The 16,536-nt window shown below is 53.8% G+C and overlaps 1 protein-coding gene across 1 annotated transcript; it reads right to left on the reverse strand.

The window, feature by feature from the left end:
* Positions 1–1,297: 1,297 nt before the first annotated feature.
* Rpn1 (regulatory particle non-ATPase 1) lies at positions 1,298–15,730 on the reverse strand. The gene is given in 17 exon segments (XM_037214450.1): positions 1,298–1,308; positions 2,373–2,578; positions 3,525–3,709; positions 4,361–4,552; positions 5,021–5,190; positions 5,539–5,554; positions 5,556–5,705; positions 6,631–6,718; positions 6,935–7,169; positions 7,459–7,663; positions 9,413–9,551; positions 10,277–10,435; positions 10,937–11,176; positions 11,625–11,812; positions 12,143–12,241; positions 12,477–12,533; positions 15,302–15,730. Coding segments are annotated over 17 exon segments (2,469 nt in total). The 5' UTR covers positions 15,431–15,730.
* Between the last annotated feature and the right edge of the window lie 806 nt (positions 15,731–16,536).

Below are 16,536 nucleotides of genomic sequence, written 5' to 3' on the forward strand. Positions count from 1 at the left end.
ATGGACTGTCAGCCCCATTGGGGCAACCACGGCAGACAATAGCAGGCTTCGTTTACTGCAACATCGGGCTGACCACATAGCACAAAGCTGGCGTGCAGGGCTTAATATGAGCCCGGACACCTTTCAGAATTGTTTGCGCCTGATAGCGCGAACAATTCTGAAACGGAGGGTGCACTTCCCGCTACCATAGCTCCCAGTGACCCAGAGCCGCGAACTTTGCAGCGATTAATGCCTAGGTGGTGATCACTCGAGTGTCGGGTAACGATGGTCATAGATCAAGTGATTGTGGGTAAAACGAGGTCATCAATTGAAAGTCTGATTGGTCGGCAATTGCGATCGAATGCGTTCAATAGCATCGCTATTGACACGTTTACGCCGGCCATCAGATGGCGCTGGCCGCGTATGAAACACGCTTTGCTATTTAAATCATGTTGCCAACATATCCCTTGAACATATTTTTGTGTTGAAATAATTTTTTCACGTTGAAAACGTGCTTCGTGGAGACCTAATTAGCAATGCATAAATATGCACTGCTGCGTCATTTTGATATCATCACTGAGATTTGGGATGAGATTCAAAAAGGTCAGACTGAACCGAAGTAAACGGCAAATTAAATTTGCAACAGACTGGACAGATCGATGGCGCATTCTTCAGCGCGACGTCCAAGTATGCATGCCACGCATGCGATGATCTCTATTGACGGGTTATCAGGTCATGCCACAGGTTCAACGCAGCATCACACACACAGAGGAAGAATCCGGGCTCAGTGTAATTTGATGACGCTGACTGATGACGCCGATTTGTGCATGCTGAATTTCGTGTTTATCGTCGGAGGCGATTTGTCGACTTATGGCAGGGACAAGACGCAGAAGGCAAGCTGGGCTAGGTGGCAACCGCTGACAAAAAGGCAACAGCCAAAGGTAGTCGTTTTCTATTAATAATTTCAATATGCACGGTAAAATATGTAATACCCGTAAGAGATTGGCATAGCCTAACCATTTTAAACAATGCAACTTTGCGGGCAACCCAGCCAATTTGATTAGCTTTGGGACTACTTCTATTTCTTGGTCAATTTTCCCTGTTAATGCATACGCCCAGTCACGTGCTAGCAACTTTCTGTTGTGATGCTAAGAAAACACGTGGGCGGGGCAGAGTTCATCCGGATTACCCGCTGACCAAGTTGACAGTTTGCTCTGATAAACACTGAAGTTTTCCGCTCAGTTCGCGTGTTAACGGGGAAAAACATGAAAACACGGCAGACCCCCGTAATGACTTTTACACAGCGTCACCGGGTACGCTACAAGTTAGCTGGAAGACGTGTAGACGCGACTGAAAACACATCGGGCGGGCGCCGCTGCCATGGCCGAGTACTTTACACGTGCTGACAGACCCTCAAACATCGCTACATTTCAGGCCGGGCTCACCGGGGTCAGGCCTCAGGGACAATAATATATACATATATATATATATATATATATATATATATATATATATATATATATATATATACATAAACATATATACATATATCGACGGGTGGCAGGCGGGGAAGCATTGTCGTGAATATGGCGGACGACCGTGGCGAAGGTGCTCCCGTCACTCCACCACGACTCACCGAGCCCCGGGGTCACCGGGACAAGTCTGAACCAGATCATAGTAAGACGAGGACTCAGTACCCCTTCAGTGGCAGTACGGGGAAGGGCGACGAAGCAGGGCGGTCCGGATATGTGAAAGGAAATGAAGGAGGGGATGGGGAACGGGGGGAGGAGGACGGGCAATAAAGTGAGTAAATGATATACCCACAGGCTATAGAGGAGCGAGGGGGGGGGGGCGACAAAAGCGCACACTGAAACATAGGATGCGGTGCCTGGACGGCCGCTCTGCGTCAGCCACGCAAACGACTTGACGTCCAGGAGGGCGGTGAGGGTGGCCCACTTAAGCAGGCGGGCGGCAGGGGGGGGGGGGGGGGCGCCGGGGAGTCGTGCTGAGGATCACGCGGACCGTCCTGACGCTGGCGTTCTCGTCAGCCCACCTGGGCCTGGAGGGCCCGGGGTCACCGGAACAGAGCCAAACAGCAGTGAGACGCAGGCCCAGAGCACGACTTCAGGGGGGAGGCGAAGCCGGCTCCGGGGGGAGGGGGGGGGGGGGGGCGAAGCCGGCAAAGTGGGACAACCCGAATATGTCCGAGAGGCAGAGAAAGAATCAGAGAAAAGGAGGAGAGACAGATGGGACAGGGGGTGAAATGGGTAGATGGCAACACATATCCACAGAGCGCAGCGAGAAAACCGCGGCGACAAACACAGCAGCACCCCAGAGAACACAGCAGAAGCCGGAGCCACTCGAGCCGGCGGTCGACGGCGGCGGCCACTCACGCGACTTGACGTCCAGGAAGGCGGTGAGCGTGGCCATGAGGCCGGCGACGGCCACCGGCGACATGAGTGCCCGGTCGCTGTGCCACGGGTTCAGCGTCAGCGTGCCCTTGCCCATGTGCGTCAGGCCCTGCGCGATCCGCACCATGAACAGGTTGTTGGGGTCTCGCGCGTGGTACTGCGCCAGCTGCCGCAGGTTGGCCGCCAGCCTGCCGGCAGAGGGCGCCGAGCGCGCGGCGTGAGGCTGACGCGGGGCGAAACAGAGGCGGCCGGCCACCGGGCGGGCGAGGCAGCGGCGCCGGCCGGCGACCGGAGTCCGCCACACCAGGCACGGCTCCGGTGGCGGCGTGGCACGCGACGGAAGACACGAAGCCAAAGGTCACTCGGGTAAACGTGGAACAGGGCAGCGAGAGACGTGCCGTCTGTGGTGGCGGCACGAGGCCGGCGGAGGTCCGTTAAGAAGGCGCACACAGAAACAGAGGCAACTATAGACGGCGCCGACAGGGCACAGTGTTAGGCGAAACGGCCAAGGCGAGAAGAGCAGCCTGCCAGGCGGCACGAGCATCCGAACGCTCGATGGCTCAAAAGTATCCGACAACGGCTACATCTTAGATAGCGCAACCCAGGGGGTAGGAGACATTACAAAAGGGGCTTCGCGCAGCAACGGGCCAAAAACGGCGCGCCGGCTGCAGCTGTCTGTCATTCTGTCATTAGCCATGTGTCATTAACGCATCATCTGCATACTGCGCTTCCATTTCCCGCACGGCTACGAGGAACGTCGGCGCTGTCTTAGCCTGGTCGGCCGTGCTGCGCTAGGACATTAGCTGGCTGGCGACGCAAGGTCATGCCGTTCGGGAGCGTCTCGTCAGCGCCCCATGACGTCACGCCGGCAGACCTCCGGCGGCTGACCCCGCTAATTAAATGCCGGGCCCAGCCGCCGGCTCTGTGCGGGATCCGGAATTGCGCAGCATCAAACAAGACGGCACGCGGCGGCCAAATTGAATTCTATGGCGCGTCTGCCATTCAGCGCGAGGCCGAGGTCGGCCGCCGCCAGAGGAGCGTCGCCCCACCACGCCGGCGCCATGGACATACCGCGCGAGTCGAGACCGCACCCGCGCCCCCCGTCTCTGGCCCGGCGCGCCCCTCCGCGCTCACCTGGCGTTGTTGGTGCCGGCCCCGACCAGGCCCATGGCGAAGATGGCGTTGTGCGCCACCTCCTGGTCGGCGTCGTGCGAAAACTTGCTGAGCGTGTCGAGGATGCTGAGCTTGGGATTGGAGACGGAGATGAGACCGAGCGCCAGCGGCACCGCTCGCCGGATGCAGGGCTCGCAGTAGCGCAGCTGGCGGCGCGGAGACGGGCGGGGGTCAAACGGCGGCGCGAGACGCGCCAGCACGCGGCAGCCGCTGACATAAGGCGGGCAGTGGGCCGAGAGGCAGGCGCGGGCGTCGGTCACGTGAACATGACACAGGTCTGGCAGACAGACGTGGGACAGGAGAGACGGACATAAGACAGGTCGGAGACATGGGGCAGGAGATACAGACATAAGACAGATCCGAGACATGAGACGGAACAGACAGATATGGGACAGGACAAACAGACGTGGGACAGGTCCACCTACGGGTCAAGCGGACGTCACACATACGTCACGTACGGACACGTGGCAAATGAAAGACAACGAATCCAAACAACTCTACCATTCAAACCATGACTAAAACTTTCCCAGTTCAGACTTCTCATTCTATTTCCTTCTACAACCAAGAATTATACCGTTCGGTTCAGCGCGGTTTTATATGACACCACAAGCTACCTGTAAATGGAACACCGGCCCCTAACGCGAACACTTCACCCATCTTAATGTGACCTTAGCATGTTCTCTCAGCACAACACAACACAAACTAGCTGTATCGTAGCTCCGAGCAGGCAGGAGACTCTTAAAGAGGACAGCCAGAATGCTCAGAGCAGGCTGGGTGGAAGTGTGGCGGCGACTGACCAGGTGTCCAAACATGCGCAGCATCATGTCTGAGCCGATGTCCTCGCCCATGGAGATGAGCGCCAGACCCAGCACGGCCACGCTCTGCTGCGCCGAGTGGTCCACTGGCCGCGGCTCCTCCTTCTTCGCCGCCTTGTCCTCCTTGGCCGCCGCCTTCTTGTCGTCTTTTTTGTCGTCCTTCTTGTCCTCGGCCTGAGGTCGAGGATATGTCAGTGAAGAACAGGGGCACGCAAGGACACAGCTACCTCCGCTTGAGGCCCTTTCCAGCTGTGCCAGTCCGTACTTTGCTGCGCAGGTGAGCCCAAACTCAAGAGTTTAAAAGTGAAAGACCGCACATCGAAGGTTCATACAGCATTACCTTTACACTCCGCAATTCACATCCATCGCCCTCTTTTCACTGCACGACGAACAGCAACGCCAGAGGACGGCGACGAGGGTGCGCTGCGAGGGACACGTAACCTCGCACAGGCAAAACCCAGCCGCCTTCACAACAGGCCGACATCCAGCAGACGCGGCACCGCACGCTCCTCACGTGACGAACCAACGGCGAGCAGCACGTCCCTCCCTCCGCACGCCGTCCGCCCCACCTGGCCGGGCTCTGGGGCGCAGCGGCGCCGGCGCCGCCTCGTTCCCCGGCCCCCGCGCCACTCATCGGCTCACCTTCTCCGGCTCGTAGTGATCGGAGCAGATGTGCAGCAGCTTCTGGATCTTGAGTACGTGGCCGGTACCGGCGTAGGCGCACACCTCCACCATGGTTGTGGCCATGGAGCGGAACGGCTCGTCGCACACCTCCAGCGCGCACGTGATGACCTCGGCGTCCTCTTGTTTGCCTGCCCAAACAGGTGCCACCTTACGTCAGTACCAGTGGCACAGTGATACCTTCATCGCTGAATAGGCGAAACAAATTCTATATTAACTGAAAACTCAGCACTCTTCCAGCTTTCCACGCTCCGTGTTCAGCATTCCGACAAGTCCACTAGCACTCGGTGCCTCACAATACCAAGACTTGCTGGCTGCTGAGCTACTCCCCGGCTGACGCGGTCACGCGACCCCGATCTGACCCGGGCGCAGTCTGTCGGGGAGACGGACCCTGAAGCCGTAGTCAGGGAAGCCGACACAAACAGAGCGCGTGAGAGCGAAACCAGCCGCACGCGCGCCGGCCCACCGCCCGCCCGTACCGAGGTAGATGAGTCCCGAGCGCCAGCGGCAGGAACTTGACGTAGGCGTCCTTGGTGTCGCCGGCGGTGGCGCGGTCCATGATGACCTGCAGGATGGCCGGCGCCACGTCCGGGTTGCCGGAGCCGACGGCGATCATGCCGCAGGCCAGAGCCGTCACGGCCACCACCTGCCGGCGCCGGGCGGATGACGTCAGAGGCAGCCAGCACCGGAGACGGCCCCGCCGCCGCCCCCGTGGGCGCCCAGGCGGCCGCCGGTGCGTGCAGCGTATATGTTATTGGCGTTGGGAGGTGTGGTTCAATAAACGCATGTTACGTCTCTGAAAACTACGGCCGTTGCATCAGAGCACTGATAGTAGTAACTATTGGGGATTACGCCGCATTAAACATCTAAAGTATTTAAGTTCGAACTCAGAGGCTTTCCGTGCACGGCCGTGTAGCACGCTCTCTCCTTGCTGAGCTGCGTCCTCCCCACATCACAGCAATAGTAGCAAACCGAACACGCCTCGTACATCAGGTATAACACGTGCGGGTGCAATTGACCTGACTGATACATCCGGCGTTGCATGTGAGGGCGTAAATGGGGTGCATTTGAAAGCGATGAGAGCAGCTAACATGGGAGTCTATTAGGCTCCCACGTTAATTACTCATGGTGACATATAGGCTCCCATGTTAGCTGCTCATGGTGACAGGTGATGGGAGGCCGGCCAGTGGGGATCTGGATGCCCTGAGAATGTCGCCTTTAGTAACAGACGAGAACCGCATCGGAGAGCTATGCAGATACCAATACATACAAACAACACAGGGCTGCTGCTCATCAGATATCAGCATCAAACATACGTCCCGATTTGCTGGCTGGCTGGGTGCTCCATATAACGCTAGCATGCTTAGGGATTGTCGTCGCCGGTGACTACACCCCACGCGTAAAGAAACCAGAAAAAACACACGACAGTCCGGCCTGAAGTAGGATTTGGCGTGCGTACCCACAAATCGAAGGAACACATTTTAGTACCATGTGGTAGCAAGGACTACCACCACTTGACTACAAGCAGCACTGTCACGCCTTTCCCGTTTGTACCAGGGGCCGACACCTACCTCCTTGTTGGACTTGGGGTCCTGCATGGCGGGCAGGAGGATGGACAGCACATCTTCTCGGTTGGTGCCGCCGTACGCGATTCCCAAGGCCTGCAGAGCACGGTGTTCCGTTCAGCGCAGGCGCACCAGCCGCTCGGCATCATCCACACACGCCGCTCAGCACACAAGCAAGGCAGCACGCGATAAGACCACGAGACGATTGCACGGACTGCGAACGGCGCGCAGTCAAAGCCCCGGCTGAACCCCCGCGCTGAGCACGAGCCCTCCCAGCGCGCGGCCCCGCTCCGGCCGGCGGCCCGCCGTACCCAGGATGGAGCCGACCCGGATCAGGTTGTTCTGGTGCAGCAGGTAGTCGGAGAGCAGCGCCAGTGCCGGGTCGCACTCGTTGCGCACGCCCGAGTTGACGATGCCGCAGGCGAGCAGCGCGCCCGCCTTGATGAAGTCCTCGTTGGAGTAGAGGTACTTGTCGATCTGTGTCAGGCCGCCGTCCACGTCCCACAGCAGCACCAGCCCGAACGAGGCCATGGCGCTCATCATGCCTGCCGGCGGCGGCGGCGGCGAGCGGTCAGCGCAGCGTGGCGCGGCGGGGACAGCACGGCGCGGCCACTGTTCACCGGCGGCGACACGCCGACCTCACGAGACTCGTCGTCGGTCGAACGTGGCCAGATGAGCTACGACACCGAGGTACATCCGACAAGGACACACAGGGCCACGCCGTTTAACAGAGCCGTCCGAAGTTCGGACGGGCACGGACACGTGCAGGACAGACACCAGGGGGGGGGGGGGGGGGGGAGGGAGGTCAAGGAGTGCGGGGCAGCATGCGCGTACCGTGCTCCTTGTTCTTGTAGAGCCACTTGTTGCCGTCGTCGGTCATGAGCTTGTCGCGGCCGAAGCCCGCATTCACCAGGCCGTTGACGAAGCTGGCCGCCAGGTTTTGCCGCGCCGAGTCGACGTTGGCGCCGAACGACGGGCGCGCGTTGTCCAGGTGCGACTTGTAGATGTCCTCCGGCGTCTTGGGCTCCATGATGTCCAGCTGCGGCGGCCAGATCGACACGGTAACGTCTGACAAGCGGCGCGGTCATCTCCCAAACGAGATCCGACACAATGAGTGTGCATATGCTGGATCACCACCGGTGCGGCATTTTTGGAAATAAGAGAGCATGATGGTGATGCGAAATGACCAAAATGCATGAAATTCACAACAGGTTCATAATACAAAATGCAAGTGACAAAATGTGGGATGATTGTTCAGTAATCCTGGGCAAAAAGTCAATAGTGATAACGAGATATATCAGCATTAAATACGCCATCAACACAATGACTCTAAAAATTTACGCAACAGTGGGTCCTCCCAATGCTTTGATTTGTTTTGTGACTACACGAACAGAAAGTTGATCATTGATTAGAGTGCCTTCTAGCGGTGAGAACGATTACGATTCAGAAAACCAGGACGACAGTTACTCGAAAACGCTGATTTTGTCATGACTGTCACAAACAATGCAAACGGAATGGAAGCTCACATGCTGTTTTTTATCATAATGGGTAGACCTGATGTGTGTCAAACTAAGTCCGCAAACCTCCGTGACTTGGAGTGCCTTGCAATCGTGCTACAAACCCGCCCGAGAATGGCTGTAATGCAATGGACGCGCCTGACTTCTACTGGTGTGCGTACTAGCCAACACGACTGTACGATCCATGATCTCTACGACCGTTCTCTTGAGATCACTTCTAGCATATTAACAGTTAGCACATATAAATCATGTTCGTTCAAAGGCAATCTGGGATCCGAGACCAGAGCAAAACACGGTCAAGACTGGGGGCTCCAAGTCAGGTTACGCTCGCAAGTTTCCCTCCAGCCATCTAGTTCATAACCCTTCTAACTTGATCAACCCGCAGGGCTGGAACCCAATCGTACGTAAACCAGAACTTCTGCTGATCAATCTAACTTCAGTGACATAGAGGAAACGGGTGTCAAACTCAGCGTCGCGTGACGTTCAGCATCATCGGTCCCATATCCCAGACATCGGAGGGGCCGTAAGGAGTTGACGGAAGTGGTAAGTGTAACGCTATATGAATACGAATACAACACTGACAAACGGCGATTCCCTACAGCTCACCACACCCCGACGCAACTTCACCGCGGTCAAAATACGAATCAGCATGATTTAGATACGCAACGGCACCGGCAGAACCAGCCAAAACTTAAACCAATGCAAATTGTCGACCGTCCCAGCTCCGAGCTGTAAGCTCCGGCTCGATTCCTGCCAGAACACGCCACCCCTGTCATGGCGGCGGGTCACGCCGTCACGCGAAGCCGACAACACAACATGAGCCGTGGTAGGTAAGCCTTCCAGTGCCAACATTACGACGTCATCGTAATGGCCTCGCAGCGTGACGTACCACCTAACCAGACGGGAGGTGGCGGCTGCCCCTGACGGCGCCGCGCGCGGGGGGGGGGGAGGGGGAGGGGTGGCCGGCGACGCGTCCGACGCCGCGGCAATAACCCCCGTTGGTGCGGGCGGCCGGTCACAACCGGGGACAGCCGATGCTCCCTCTGGCCCCGGCAGGGCTAGGGTGGCCGGCGGAGCGGTCTGGTGCGGTGGCGCGGACGCGGCATCCGCACGAGGGGCGGGCTGCTGGAGGAAAGCACCGCGCATCTGCAGCGACATCCGGCCATGGCGGCAACCGGGATACAACCATGTCACTAAGTCCGAGGTCACCACACACACGCACCAGTCGGGGCACTTGAGCTCACGGTCAAGCGGTGGGTGACGGACATTACCTCGCGCGCCAGGGATAGGAAGTTCGTGTTCAGGTCGGTGTTGTTGATGATCTCCACCAGGTCGCCGTGGTCGTCCTCGTTCAGATCGACGAACACGCCTTGCCGGGCCAGCATGTAGGCCAGCTGTTTCTGAAGTGACCTAAGGGGACATGGCGCCATGTCAGCTGGCGTTACCTCCACACTGGAACGCGATACCACAGCTACGACGCGCGTCAAATACAGGTGCTTCGACAGACCAGGACAGACAGCTAGGGGCGACCGCGCAGAATAGCAGACGGGGGCAGCTAGGGGTGGCCGCGCAAAGTCGCAGACGGAGACAGCTGGGGGCGGCCGCGCAGCGTCGCAGACAGAGACAGCCAGGAGTGGCCACACAGCGAGTCACAGACGGAGAAAGACCAGGAGCAGCCGCACATCATGTCTCACTCGACTGTCCACGCCCGGCTCGAGAGTGCGCTGAGATTGCGGTAAACGCCATCAAACGTGACAAATTTCGCTGCCCGCTGCCACCGGTACACGATTTGCGCTCGCACTCAGTCAACATTGCTTCTCACGCAGGCAGCGAACGGCAGTCATAAGGAGACTGGCTGAATCAGGTCACAGGCAAGCGAATGCAGCCACGCAGGACCATTATAGTACGGCTCAAGCCGTGCTGAGCCGTGTTGGCGAGACAGCAGGGCACTAAGCCGTTTTGATAATTTGGTCGGCGCCGCTCCAGCATGTGGTATCACTTCACATGCCGAACACTCGCTTTGAAACTCTTTGGCGAGCGACGCATCGTTCCTGGTCCACGGCAGCATGTGACATCCAGCAGCACCACACGCGTCCGCAGTCCGTGTGCACACGTGCGACCCGGCCGCCACTCACTTGTCCTTGCAGTCGAAGAAGATCTCCTGGATGAGCGCCTGATCCTGCAGCTGCATGGCGATCCGCAACGCCTGCGGGTACTGCTCGAACTTGCGGAACAGCTGCAGCGCCACGTGCAGCTGCCGCGTGTTCTCCGGGTCCGGCACGTACGGCACGCAGCTGGGGGTGGGGCACGGGCGAGCGTAACGCGCCGCCTGTACCGACGCGTGGTCACGCAACACGCTCAGGATGGGACGCGGACACACTGTGCCGCTCAGAGCGAGTCGCCGTCACACGATACATTGCTCAGAACGGGACAAGTCACACGGTAAGCCGCACAGAACAGGGCACGGTCACGCAATATCCTGCTCAGCACGTGACGCGGTCACACAGTAACGCCGCTGGGAAGTCGATTGGCTGCACACAAAAGGCCAAGTCTCGCCTCATATGAGCGGCGACGATACCCAGTTCAGTACAGACAAACCACACAATTCAGAGTTGCCAGAATCTTGTCTGTGAGACTGATAGTGGAAACAGAACCCTCCTGTCATGCCATTTAGCTGGTTCGTTTTTGCAGGTAGTTGTACCAGCTAGGTCAAGAGGGCTTCTGCGCACGTGCATCCACCGCCGACCTTTGTCCAGCTAGGTGTCGGGCCTGACAGCCTGGGACTTGCTGCTGACCTGGTAAGGTACAGGCAGACGCGCTGGTACGTGTCCTTGCTGACGTGCTGGCTGAGAAGGTCGAGCCGCTCGATCTCCATGAGCAGGTCACAGGCCTCGGCCTCGGCGTTGTGTTCCATGAGGTAGGCCACCAGCTGGGCGGAGAGCCGGACCAGCGCCTCGCGCGCCTGCTCGGTCCCGCCCTCCTCGGCCGACTCCGTCGGCTCGGTCCACTCGGACGCGATGTCACCCGCAAGGTGCCTGCGGCGGCGGTGGACGACGTCAGGCGACGGTGGACGGCGAACAGGCGCGGAGACGGAGGCCAGCTGGCAGGGACCGAGCCCGACAGTACGTGCAGAGCGGAGACAGGCGGCACAGCGACAGGAGACGGCGCTGGATTCTAAACAGCGCAGAGTTGGGCACAGGCTCTGGCTCAGGCCCAACCGCTCTCAACGGGCGATTTCCAGCCCGACCCAGACCCGCCAAACAGGTGGTGCCCCGCATCTTCGGCGGGTCTGTCTCGGCCACCGAACGTATGAAGCTGTCCGGTGGCTGAGCTGAGCTGAGCTGAGCTGAGCTGAGCTGAGCTGAGCTGAGCTGAGCTGAGCTGAGCTGAGCTGAGCTGAGCTGAGATGAGCTGAGCTCAGTTCAGCTGAGTGGGCCGGGCCAGCAGGCGACAAGACTCGGCCGTCGCCGCGGACACACTCACCGGACATACTCGTGGCCCCAGTCGCCCACGTCGTTGCTAAAGCCGACCAGTTTGTACTTGAGGCACTCGCGCTGGTCTGACATGGTCATGGCCAGCACGGACACAACGTCGGCGCATGTGCCCTTCACCTTCTTATCCGTCATGTTCGCGTGAATCGTCTTCATTGTCTCGAAATGCGGCCGCATAAACTGCGAGACAGTCCGGCATTACAACACGACGTCGGTCGGCGTGGACACACCTTGATCCTAATGCAGGGATGGGAAAGAACGCACATAACACAGGCGACAAGTGATATCCAGAGGCCACCCACCAGAAAGGTGCCAACGATTAATGTATGCAAACTGGGCTCAACTGCGGAGACTGGTGTCGAGACGGCACCAAAGATATCATCATTACGACTGTAGTCTAAATATTAAGGGCGCACAATTACGGTCAAACAGTTACAGTCACATTGCTACATGGAATATTAACAGATCTATAACCATCACTCCCACAAATGGAGCTTCACCACATCTCACCTTGAGTGGCTTGGGCACCGAGGTCATCGACGTGGTGGAGGCCCGGATCATGGTACGGAGTGACTCCAGTGCTGGCATGTATAGTGACGTATCATTTTCCTGAGAACAGACAGCCAATTTTGTTTTACACACACCATTGTGGGCACATCCTGGACCTTTGGTTCACTACAATATTAAGACAACAAGATGCGCATAGGTTTAATAGGCACTCTACATATTGCACACCAATCCCTGTTAATTACCTGACAAGAAGGAATACATGCAATTGTTAACATTAAAAAAATTAAAAATGAGAGAATTGTTCTCATGACCAGCACTGAAGTTCAATACTTGCCTGAAGCCTCTCCACCAGCATGTTCAATTCCTCCTGCAGCTGCTTGTCTTCCTCTGACTGCAAAATAAGACATGACATGGATGAACATGACAGGCACCAACACATTCACCACCATGACAGGCACCACCAGCATGTTCAATTCCTCCTGCAGCTGCTTGTCTTCCTCTGACTGCAAAATAAGACATGACATGGATGAACATGACAGGCACCAACACTGCTAGGTGCACTGGGAGTGGGTGGTGAGCACCAACTTATAAACAATTTTGCATTCTTCTGCAAAAAAAACTGTACCCAAAAGCATGTATCTAGTGGAAATAACACAAATAATGTGTGTAAGGGATGGAAATAGCTGCTAATTCAAGGTTAAAATGTGAAAACTGATGCATGGCAACAATAAGGTTATATTTTTACCCTTCCATCAGCAAAAGTTTATGCGCTAGTGAAAGTCACCGCCCTGAACACAATAAAATGATCATGATTATACAAGATTATATTACACAGATTGTGCCACATGGTCACACAATTGAGCCAAAACTTAGAATGTGCATATGCTGAAAATCTGAATCCTTGGGTTCAGCACTGGCCAATTTCATGTTCAATCAACAAGACAATTTCTTAGTTTGGCAGTAATGAAAGCATACCAGAGCCAATCTTTGCAAGATATTAGAATGTGATTAGGGTAGCTTCAGGGAACTTCCCCAAAATTTCAAAAGTATTGTTTTATCAGCACATATAATTTAAAAGGTAAGTCAGATTTAGCTTGTGCTGAACAAAGATCATACATGCCTGCAGACCAAGACTGCAAAAAATCAATGTTGAGCCAAACATGCCCAGAACATGAGAGGCATCCCAGCAACAATGTGAGTACGTGCCCACTGTAAATCAAAGAGCACAGAGTACTGTGCATGGTAACTACAACTTTCAGTGCATATAGAGTTAACAGCTTCATGAATAATGCTGTTGCTTAGGAAGTTCCCATCAAGAACAATCCCAAATATTTTTCAGGCACAAACACTTTAAACATTTGGCAGTTAGGCATGGGCTGAATTTGGTGCAAGTGTGGTTCAGATTCAGCAAACAGATATCATGTTAGCCTCCAGCACAGTGGATATTGTTAGCATACCGGTCCCAGACAAAAACAGAATGCATGTTATGTCCCAAAAATGTCTGACATAGCAGACATCCTGATAAGAAAGTAAGAGGTCTCACCTACACATCTAAGAGCCCAGCATTTGGTGCACTGTCACTACCAACTCTACCAAGTTACAGTAAATGTTTCAAGGATATTTGTAGCTGTAATTGTGTTTATGTCCCTAAGGCAATGTTCAACAGCAAACACACTTACTAAATTTCCAGCATAAATAAGTTGAAAATTCAGCATATGTTCCATGGGCTAAATTTGGTGCACAAGTGCTTTAGGGTTAGCATAATGAGATCATGACAGTTTGCAAAAACAAATCCACCTGAGATTGACATTTACTAACATAACATCCATGCTCTAAACCTACAGCACATGTGCATCAAACACGAGTGAGACCATCTAAGGTTGAATTCTAAAATTGTCCTTACCTGAATTCTCAGACAGCAATTTTAAGCATCAGCATAATTCTTTGAAACCTCATCTTAAAATGGGCTGATACTGGTAGCAACTGTGCAATGAACTCTAGGCTCTCACTTATATGCTGTGTGGGAGCTGAACTTGTCGCTAGGATGTCTTCTACACTGGACAAGGTCTGCACACAAACCGCAAGAAATACATTTAATGCACTGGATGCCTACACCACATCAGTGTGCTCAGCTTTGCAATTGTGTGTACCAAACTTGGCCAAAATATTGCCACAAATTTTGAAGTATTTCAGTGCAAAAAAAACAAATGTATGAGGGTAATTTTGAGTAAAATTTCCTTCTCAGCACCAGCTGGAGTTTACTGTGAAATTGCATTGAACTTTGGCTGTTATGTTGCTGCTGTGCCACTATGTTTAGTATGACAAGTACTTTTTGCAGGCGTGTAAGTGTACATGTATTCTTGCAGTCTATGTGTCAGGCAATAATCCAGCAGAGAATGGATCTTTATCACTGTAACAATAATCAATGAAAACTTCTTCATGTCTAACATTTCAAATGGACAGGCAATAGCCCAGACATAGCTACCTAGCCTTTCCTTACCTCCTACACGTCTACCTACCTAGCCTAGCCTACCTACCTAGCCTAACCTAGCCAACCTAACTACCTAACCTAACCTAACCTAACTAGCTTCACCACCCACCTGCCCCCTATTCCCTTCACACCAGTGTCCATTGGCATCCATGTTCCATGCCATATATATGCACCCTATTAAGAAGTTTTGTTTAGCCACCATATTCTCATCCTGCTTTTCATTCCCACACAAAAACATCATATTTCCCCACCATGTTGGACCATCTACAAACAATACAGAAGACTGCTTGGCTACTCAAGAAACACATTTTACTGAATTCTTATTACCTTGGCCTCATACATTTTCATGGTTCTTGATGCACAGTAATGTTGTGATCATGCAGCAATGTTGCGAGCACGCATAGAAAGGGTGCCAGAGTTGTGGTTGCTGCATGTTTGTGCTCAGATGTTCGCTATCATAGTTATTTGAGTTCCAAGGTAAGAGCTTAGATGACCTGTCGTACGATGAATTACGATATGTTCTGCCTTAAAAATGACGATTGATGTACAATGCTCTTTCTTAACATGAGGTAGCAATGTATACCCAGACTGAAAAAGTATTCCCACAGCAGTACCATAGTAATACAGCATGCAGTAAGTGAAAAATAAGGTATTTAAACAGGCCTTACCAATTCCTCCTGTTCCTTTGCAGCCTTATCCTTCTCCTTTTTGTCCTTGGCTTGCACCTGTCCATCATTCTTAGGCTCTTCTTTTGACTCATTCTTAGCTTGCTTTGCATTCTGATTTTGATTTGTCATATTTGCAGCTAAGGCGTTTTCCGCTACCTATGACAGGAAGCTACGCAAAATAAAATATCTACCACCCACAAGCCACAAGCAGGAATTCTGAACAAAACGTTCAAAACAGACCTCAGAAATGTCTCCCTTTCAGAGCGGTCAGGTGTCCAATACAGGTAGGTCAATACCTGCAAAATCGCAATATTTAACCCACGCCAGTAAGCGTCAATACAGGCCAGTGGATTCACACGCTGCACAATGCCTGACCTTGCAAACGGCACGGCACAGCAGATCGCTGCCCCGAACAATGACAAGCCACAAACTAGGGTTAGGTGCGCAGCGTTTGTCGACATAAATATCACCGGCGGCACAATGGGTCTATTAAAGTACTGCCACTTCGGGTACCTTGTAAAAAAGCGTAACAATCAAAACGAATAAGGAAAAAAGTCATACTATAGCGCAGTTTCAAAGCTTTCATTTTCAAGTCCCACTTCCCTGACAGCTTTGCAAGTAATTGTTGTTATTTTTTAAGTGAACGACATGCTTATTTGTTGACGAAGTAAATATGTTTTCTGTAATAAAATGGCGCGAAATGCCTCGTATCTTTTAAGTGAAATCATAAACGAAAGTTCAGTTTGAAAACGGTCGATAGATGTTTAAACTTTAAAGTATGTAGATCAAAGTGCAAAGACGTCACATATATAAATCAGCTGAGCGTATTTAGAAGCAAGCCAATGTGGCGCACCTTTGCATCATATATGCCACCATGTTAGGACGCCAGCCGCGTGTTTATTTCCATTAGTTACGTGCCGACAAGTTCGGGTGCTCTGTGTAGATCTGTTTGCTGGCATGAAGTTGAAAGCACAAGGCCCATGTACAAAGCGTTTCCAATATGCTGTTGCGATGCGTGAGGATTAGCGAAAAAAGTTCCTGAAAAAGGTCAATATACGTGAAGTGTATCAAGTAAACGGATCTGGTTATAAGTGCAGCTTGCAACTAGCTTGTGTGTATATTTGTGAAGAAACATGTCCAGAGATTATAGTAATAGTAATTCTGGCAGTTTGATGGATGAGATTCAAACCCTTATTGCTCCTCCCGGAGAAGAAAAGAAGCGAAGAGAGGGGCTG

The sequence above is a fragment of the Pollicipes pollicipes genome, unplaced genomic scaffold (assembly GCF_011947565.3).
Source record: "Pollicipes pollicipes isolate AB1234 unplaced genomic scaffold, Ppol_2.1 Scaffold_3447;HRSCAF=4054_pilon_pilon_pilon, whole genome shotgun sequence".
Classification (NCBI taxonomy): Eukaryota; Metazoa; Arthropoda; class Thecostraca; order Pollicipedomorpha; family Pollicipedidae; genus Pollicipes; species Pollicipes pollicipes.